The 8908-nt window shown below is 34.8% G+C and overlaps 1 protein-coding gene across 5 annotated transcripts; it reads left to right on the top strand.

Moving 5' to 3' along the window:
• The first annotated feature begins 1892 nt into the window (after positions 1-1892).
• On the top strand, positions 1893-8604 carry si:ch211-112c15.8 (tumor necrosis factor receptor superfamily member 1A). 5 transcript variants are annotated; one of them, XM_058763140.1, is made up of 11 exons: positions 1893-2069; positions 2167-2356; positions 3371-3449; positions 3595-3702; positions 3832-3954; positions 4112-4220; positions 4630-4691; positions 4802-4960; positions 5144-5184; positions 5338-5452; positions 7836-8604. In XM_058763140.1, the coding sequence occupies exons 2-11, from the start codon at positions 2327-2329 to the stop codon at positions 8138-8140; spliced, it is 1131 nt and encodes a 376-aa protein (XP_058619123.1). In that variant the 5' UTR covers positions 1893-2069; positions 2167-2326; the 3' UTR covers positions 8141-8604. The 5 variants fall into 5 exon arrangements, with proteins under 5 accessions (XP_058619123.1, XP_058619124.1, XP_058619120.1 ...); XM_058763138.1 differs by having other exon boundaries at positions 1914-2005; positions 2130-2356; XM_058763141.1 differs by having other exon boundaries at positions 1893-2356; positions 3658-3702.
• Positions 8605-8908: the final 304 nt, after the last annotated feature.

Raw genomic sequence — 8908 nt, 5'->3', positions numbered from 1 at the left:
TAAACTAATGTGAGCTCATGTATTTAGGTTGATTTAGTAGTGTTAAATATTCAAACCTGAATAAAAGCATTTACACAGTTTATAACAATTAGTTCCAGTTCTCGAATCTGATTGGCTGGGCGGAGTTCCCGCAGCACTCGGATTTATCAGTTTTTTGTTTATAATATTTCACTTGTCAGTGTTTGCAGTTCCGGACTGTCACGCTGTGTTTGTTATTTATATATTATTACACTTAATATATACATTGTTATATATACCTATTAAAGGTGCTGTATGTAGGATTGACAAATTAAAAATATTGGAGAACGCTTTTTTCACCCGGCCCCACCTCCTCAGACTTGCTGCCAGATTAATGACACCAACAGGAACGAGAGCACATGAGATGAATGAAATGATATCCGCCAACTGGCAACTCGCGGTGCCGAAATACAATTAGGTAAACTGGCAGTGGGCGGGTTTCACAAACCATAACAAACACAGATATTCTGGGCCTGAATACACATTTTCAAAGGAGAATAACTGACTGTAGCATTGTTTTTCAGATAAACAAGTATGTTAACTTAGCATGTTTTTTAAATATCTGCAAACATATTATGGTATTTTTATGCTTTAGTCAAAATCTTACATACAGCACCTTAAAGTAATGAGTTTTTTTTCTTCTATTTTTTTTACATCGTTATGCCCAGTAGGTGGCGACAAGTGACCGTCTTTGTGAGTGAGTCACTGACTCGTTTATTCAAAATACTGTTTCATTTAGGAACTAAACACAGCTTGCTGACACGAGAATGGTTCTGTTGTCCTTTAGTTTGAAACAATTTTTGTTGGCGGCATGGAAACTGACAACATAACTAGCAATAATGTGCCTATGTGTTGTTCAGCATTAACTAATATAGGAGGAGTAGACTAATATCTTTCCCTGCATATTTTTAATCAAAATTCTGCTGCAAACTAAAAATAGCTTACCAAGGAAAAATGAAGACTCTTGCTGCGTCCCAATTCGCATACTATCCGTCCTAAATAGTATTCGAAAATAGAATTAGTATGTCCCAAATCATAGTATGTTGAAAAAAGTATGCCAAAGATTCCCGGATGGTCTACTATTTCCGGTTAGAATTCGAAGTGCAGATCGATGCACACTCTAACGGCTAATATTGCCCACAACACATTGCGCGGTGGACGAGGAATCGATCAGAACTACAAACACGCATAAAACGTGTTAAAAACTACAAACATGGCGGATATGCGAGACCAACGAGTGATTTCAGTTACAGGATGCACGTAACTAAGCAACAGAGCGTCCCTTAAAGAAACAGTTATGAAGAAGTAGTATGTCCCAAAGCCTGCCTACTATTCTGCTACATACTCAAAAGTATGTACTTTTTCTTCACAAAAAGAGTACATACTTTTAGGGCATAGTATAAGTAGGCGAATTGGGACGCAGCAGTTTTATTTTCCTCCACTTGATGTCACTGTTTCAAAATGTAATTTGGTATAGCGTCGTAGTTCCGGTCCTTGATTCTGATTGGTTGAACCGCGTTCAAAGCTGTTGTAAATTACACTACAAATATACATCTTTTTACTTTGTGTGTTGCTTGGCAACCACTTTGTTGTAACCATAGACATAATATAGGCCTATATATATATATATATATATATATATATATATTACACACACACATATATATATATATATATATATATATATATATATATATATATATATATATATATATATATATATATACGTTATATATATATTTCTGAGGAACTACATTGTTTGGTGGAAGAATACTGTTTTATTAATATCATAACACTTTATTTGCTCTGTTTTATTTTGTGAAACCTTACTACGTATATAAACGCTTTAAACGTTTTATAAACGCAATAAGTGCCGTGAACAGCTAAGGGGCGTTGTTAGGCACGACGCGAACCACGGCTTCTTGGGGCATATTGCGTTATTATGTTATGGAATGTTAGTTATAGGTTGGTGAAGAAATGAAAGAATGTAAGCAGAAGTTAACCCAATGGAAGACCTTATAAATGATCTGATATCGCAGCTGTATGCTGAGGTTATTAGTTTGACGTGCTTTCCTGTTTCTCATCACTTTCTCACATCTCGTACTTTAAAGCTTTCTGGGTTGGTTATTCACCTTCCTGTCTAAACAGATAGGCTACTCTGTCAGTGAGGCAGAAGGTGGATGCCACAAATGCTGACATGAAGCAGAGTCGGAGTATTTCATGTTTTCATCGATTTGTAAGTCTATGAATTCAAATACTATTGCTCGTCATTCATGACTCTTGAGCTAAAACTGAACAACATCTCATCATGACTGTGTCAACACTGTGTTTGGATTCGGTAAGTATTTAATTTTACTAGCATTGCTGTTGTTGTCTTTCCTTGGACAGACTGTGCTATAATTGCTATCTTTCCTTATTATAAATGTCTGTACCTCATTACAACATTGGAAATCCATCAGTTTCAACTGTTTTATATATATATATATATATATATATATATATATATGTCCATTTCTGATTATTGATTGTTGAGAAATACCTTTTCAGTAACCACCATCCTGTTACAATAACATCTAAATTTGGCAAATGTTGTGACACGTTTGGTCAACCTCAACGACAATATTAACACTTGTAATTAACGCCTGTTAAGCTGTGCTTGTTGTCTAAATTGTCATGGCTAAGTAGTGGTAGATCATTGCTATCTGCTATACTTTGTGATATGTGGGAAAAATATATAGATATTATGATATATTTAATAAATAACATTATCTTTCGTAAAGGTCTATTTTGTTTCTTTAATAAAATAAGACATTGACAAGCTACATTGGGTTATGTAGACATTATCAGAGAAATTAATAAAAACTAAAAAATATTACTTTATTATTACATGGATGAAATTACTGGAAACTATGACATTAATCAAAATTCATCTCAAAACTGTCTCAAATGGTTCTCAGATTTGCTAAAATGCTAAAGCAAGTCAGTATAAACTTAAATATTTCTCATCAAATTCTTCGAATGATCTGCACTTTGCTATCGACATTAATTTGACAGCTCTGTATTTTTAGTCAACAATTACCTGCCTACTTTTATTGTAGGAGAAACAATAGCATTGTCCTTTCTGTATATTATCACACTTAAAATATTTCTCACAAAGTATTTAACATTTATAAGGGAACATGATTTGGGGGTCTTTGGCATTAAAACATTGGAAAACTCCTGATTTAATAACTATTCAGATTTTTTTTTTTTTTAATTTTGAGTATTTAAGTATTTAAATATGATGGTATTATTTCTTATGTTCAGAAGACAATGACGTTTATTTGATTGCAGTTAATTGTCTTTATTTCAGGTATTTATACTATTTATAGTCTCCCAATGCCAATGCCAAATTAAAATTCCACTCATGACAGATGGACGTTGTTCAGCAGGTAAACAGACATGCCTCCCACTAACTAAAATAAAAAATAATAGTAAAACCACAGTGAAAAATACCCATAAAAGATGGACCTTTGTGGAATATATTTGCTGAAAAGAAATTTTCTTTATTATTGATTATTTTGATATTTCCTGCAGGATATTACAAATTACAACAGGTCTGTGTGAAGTGTGCGAGCGGTTTTTTTTCTGAATTACCAGGTAGACTGGAACAATGTTCAAGATGTACGACATGTGATAGCGGTGGTAAGTAAAATATCAGAATACACTTATTGCAATAATCTAATTAATGCATGTGGAATTTAGGCATTTGAAATTTATATAACTGTAGCAAGGTGGACTTTTTATCTAAATATAAGACTCCTGGTTTTACAGCTAATGAAGTAGAGAATACCTCCTGTACACCAACACAGAACAGAGTCTGCGCTTGTAAACCTGGATTTTACAAGAGTAATGGTCACTGTAAACACTGTAACAGTTGTCAAAACTGCACAGAATGTAAGTACCATTAAAGGAAGTTAATTTATGGCCAAGGAACAAAGGTGATACTTTCTGCAGTATTCTAAATAAAAAACTGAAAATTAAATATTCTTAATATCTTGTGGCTAGGAAACTATAACTGAATAGTATGTTTTTCCTTTTATGTGTTACTCAGGTCTGAACTGTAAAAAGAATTGTAACCAAGAAACAGCTATTAAAACCACAGCAGTAGGGTGTGAGCTTGGAGATTTTCCGGAAAGTGGAAAATGCCAAAGCTGTGTTAAGTATGGGGTCTAATATTCACATTTTCTGTATCTTCTGAATCTTAATGGATTTTTGGTTGATTACTCTATTTGTGGAGAATAAGGATTTTTAGTTTATTCAAGTCTTTAGCTTGTAGGTTAATGGGTTGTGGTTTTCCTGTGCATAAGGTTTGGCATCCGCATCAGAATTTCCTGCATTTGTAATAATGTTCACCAGCGTCATTAGCAACGAAACACTATTTCAGTTTCCAGCACACCAAAGAATATGATGAATCTTTTGTTTTGAAACTTGTGATTATGGAAATGTTTTTATGGTAAATACATTTGTAGTTATTTTATAGTTATGTTTTACATATGTTTGTCATGAAAGTGTCTTGGGTCAAAGCACATTAAATGTAAATGCTCTATTGCTTAATGTAATTTGTTGCAGGTATAAGTGCAAGAATGAATCCTGTAAATCTTTTTGTTCAGCTATCACACCTGAAAGACAAGGTATCACAACATCCTGACATGTATAATTAGAAAAATGTATATATATGCAGACCTTTCAAGTAAGAAATACAGAGGTTAAACTTTGTGTGATATATTGTCCCTTTTCTTAGATTTTCCTGACCCGCTGTTGCTGGTGTTACTCGTCATTGTGACCTTATTGGGGGGTCTATTCTCTCTTTTTCTCATCTGGTTCTACAGACGAAGATGGCTTTGCTGCCGAGCCAGAATCTGGAATGTTGGCAAACATCCAGACATTCAGATTCAACCAGGTTCATATACACTCACGTGTACTTAATTTAGATTAATAAAGCTGGTTATACCTTTAATGGGGCCTTGCATCGTTACAAAGTAAAGCAGCTTAACATTGTTTTCTTAAAATAGGAAATGCACATTGATTTAGGAAAGCGGCATGTTGCAATATTCGAGATAAGTGAATTTTGTCTTTGTTTCAGTAAATCAACCTAATGATGTAATCAGCATTCCCACAGCAATGGTTTGTAATTTTTTGATTTAACATGTTTCTGTTGTGTACAATTAAATAACAAGGTGGAAATTATGTTGAGGATTTTATTTTTATTTTTTTTCATGTTTTCTGACATTTTAAGTGATAAGCATCACCTTAATAAGCATTTGTTTGTCTTTAAAGGAAAGAAATGGAGCCACTATCAAAACTTTACCAGTAACCAGCTACCCACGCAGCATCCTCAGTGGAGATTTACAGAGCATCATGGCCCCCCTGATAGCAAACGGAAACCCAAAATGTAATTATATAAAACATTAAAGGGGTCATGAAATGGAGAATCAACATGTTCTTGATATTTACATTCATAAGAGATTACTCTACAAGAAAAACATACTGCAAGTTTAAAAACTTAAAACTAACTCTCTAATTTTAAATATAAACTACTGAAATACCCGGATTTGAAATCGGGAGAATTGTGACGTCACAATTTCCCCTCAATGCATCCCATATGTAATGTTGTTTGTGAAGAAAAAGTACATATTTTTGTGTGTGTAGCAGAAGAGCCAGCTTTGGGACGTACTACTTTGTCGTAATCACGTCTTTAATGGACTGCTCTGTTGCTTAGTTACGTGCGCTCGGTCATTGTTTAAGCAAACCTGTAAATCATCTTATCACAGCTAACATCCTCCACATTTCATTTACAAGCATATTGAATGAAGAGGCATGTAGTTCTAATCGAATCCGCATCCAATGTGCAATGGGTTGTATGCGATATTAGCCGTTCGAGTGTGCATGGATCTGGGCTGCATCTGAAATTGCATTCTATCTTGAGTAGGTACTTTTTTGAATAATTAATTACATTGCAGCCACAAAAAGAGTACATTTTTATAGTATGATAGTGTGTAGTATGAATGTAATTTGGACATACTGCATTCATCATGTTGTCACTGTCACATGACCTATCAGCATTAGTTGAAAGATGTCACTGCCATTCATAAATCCTCTCCTGTGGCCTCATGGGAAAAGAGTCCATCATATGTACATTTCAGAATCATGACAGAAGTAGTAGGTCATCTGGGTAATTTTTGCCTACTCTTTTACGAGTACTGTGAATTCGGACATACTTCTTTTGTGTTTTTTCCCTACTATATAGAAAGTTATTACGTGGTTTTGAATGCAGCTTTGAGTACTATTTAGGGCAGATATGGTAGTATGTAAATTTGGACTGGAGCAGTCAAGATCAGCATGAATCTATCAGTGATTTCTGCATTTTCACCAAAACTTCCTTCATGATCAATGGCAAAATTTACACTGCTCAATGTGTCTCTTATTTACATTGTGTTTTCACTGTGTTAGTTATGATGGTAGTATTGGCAAGATTGCAGGAGATCAGTGTGTGCTCAGTAGACATGACTTTGTCCGGCTATAGTGCAGTGCTGTAACTGGAGTAGTTCTAAATAAAATGCTTTAATCAACACTTTTCAGGATTAGATAATAGTACAATGGCTGTTATAGTACAAATGCAGTAAAAGTTTTTGAGAATTTGCAAGGTCATTTTATATGCAAAGATGTTTCAATCATAGCAGTGGGCATTTAAATTGAAGTCTCAGCAGGCACAGCCCTTCCAACAGAGCGCTCAAATCAGAGAGCTAAATCCAGGGTAGAAAATTATCATTTATGTATAAATTATGATCTAAGGAAACATTATAAAATTTAATAATGCATTTCATGACCCCTTTAAGACATTGCAATACTTAATATAGTATAGGTTTATTCTTAGAACTGTTCAAATGTTGTGATTGCTTTTTTAAATATTTCAAGTTTTCTTGTCAACTATTTGTCTTATCCTTTTGCCAATCGTGTAGGTGTATGTGAAACTGATTGTGATCAGCTAGCCTTCAGGCTTACATTACAAAGTCTAAGAACTTCTGAGAACTGTTTAATCTGATTGTAACTTCTAATAACCTGCACACTTTTAGTTGCTTCCTTGGTGTGGTAGGAGTCTCACAGCTTTATGTTGAAAAGGCATTAAAATGTGCTGATTAAACGAAGTAGATAATTTTCAGAGTAAATGAGAATAAAAAGAAAGGAGGAAACTTGGTTTTAGTTGTCATGATATAGCCTTAATATTTTATTTTATTAGGCACTCTGCTCATCCGGCACTACTTTAATTCTTTCATATCACACCAGGGATTCGCTCAGTCTCGTTTGACAAAAGTGCAACTGGCTTATCAATTGTACAGTGAAAGAAAAAAATCAGTAGAAAAACGGAAAAGGTACTGGTAATTTTCTGCCACCACATTTTCTACGGACATTTCCCTGAACCCCGAAGCACAACGCAATATAATGAAAAAGTCCAAATACGGGGAAAACACCTGTGAAAAATCAATACGGAAAATTCCTTCATATTACCCATACATTAAACCCTATTTTTACAGACTTTTATAGAATGTAGCCTAGTGACAGTGACCTCAAGAGGAATTCAATATGTTAATGTTGTTGCAGTGCTCATCTTGTTGCTAGACTGATTGATATGTACATTGTAATGAACTATTTGGTTTCTTCGTAATGGTTCTTTTGCGATAAAACTTATAATCATTTGGCACTGATAGGCCTACTCTATGTGAGAGCTTGGGGTTTCTCAACCTTTGTATCTAAAGGCCATATCTACTTTCCCCCAGTGATGCAGGTGTTGCAGAAGGAGTCCTGGCCAGCACCAGTGCTCTATACTGTCATAAAAGCGATTCCCGTGATGCGCTGGAAGGAATTTTTGCGACTGCTTTCTGTGTCAGATGATCAGATGGAACGGATCGAACTGGAGGCAGGCCCGTCCTATCTAGAAAAGCAGTATCATATGCTGCGTCTGTGGAGCCAGAGCAGTGGAGCAAAGATGGAGAATATCTACTCAACATTACACTACATGAACCTGTCAGGCTGTGCCCAGGAACTGCAAGAGAAGCTAGAACAATTGCAAGCAATTATGTAAAACTGACTCATCTTGACTCCATCTCCTCATGTGTGTGAGCTGCAGTTGCATTTCAATCATTTACAAGGATGCTTTGTCTTGTGAGCAGGAAACCCTCATGGTTAAAAATATTCTTTGTGAATTGTTTTATTTAGCCATAATGTAAAAGTAATGCAGATTATTATGCATATCATAGGTGCTTTGTAATAACTTATTACAATTATTGTTCTTTTTTTATATGAATCAGCTTTGTGTCACTATACTTGTACAAATGTGAATATTTAAAGATTAATTGACCAATTCAAAGTTTGAACTTCGTTTCAATTTTAGCATCCATCAACTAGGGTTTTTCAGGATAAACTTAGTTGCTTACTTGTGTGTTATAAGTTCTCAGTCATATTGTACACCCGTGAGGTATTACTTCATACTCACTTTGTCACACCGGTATTCATTTGTTACTTTTCTTAATAAAAACAATGAATGTGCGGAATATGTCTGGCTCCGATCTTGACAGCAACATGTAGTTATAAAATGGAAAGTGTGACAATGAAAGTGTCCTAGCTGTGCAGACAAAGAAAAGTTCTGACATTAAGTTTAGTTAATGTCAGCAAACATTTGCTGTGGCCTCTGAACTATGCAGAAGGAAATTCCCCTTTCATCTGGTTCCCCCAGGTTCATCTGACTTCTGCTTAAACCACAGTGAAGATCAAAGCAGTTTAATTGTTTTTTTTTTTGTTTTTTTTTTTTCGTTTTTCCAGGCAAGTATATAACATAACCTATTTGCTAGGC

This window comes from Onychostoma macrolepis, chromosome 23, assembly GCF_012432095.1.
Source record: "Onychostoma macrolepis isolate SWU-2019 chromosome 23, ASM1243209v1, whole genome shotgun sequence".
Lineage (NCBI taxonomy): Eukaryota > Metazoa > Chordata > Actinopteri > Cypriniformes > Cyprinidae > Onychostoma > Onychostoma macrolepis.
Note: the sequence above shows the minus strand (reverse complement) of the source record. Positions and strands in the feature narration are given on the sequence as shown.

What these genes read in the sequence shown, in the direction of transcription:
- si:ch211-112c15.8 (XM_058763140.1), top strand. Translation starts at nt 2,327, where the DNA reads ATGACTGTGTCAACACTGTGTTTGGATTCG. An exon ending in CAACACTGTGTTTGGATTCG is followed by an intron (nt 2,357 to 3,370) that starts GTAAGTATTTAA and finishes TCTTTATTTCAG; the next exon opens with GTATTTATACTATTTATAGT. An exon ending in AGCAAACGGAAACCCAAAAT is followed by an intron (nt 5,453 to 7,835) that starts GTAATTATATAA and finishes ACTTTCCCCCAG; the next exon opens with TGATGCAGGTGTTGCAGAAG.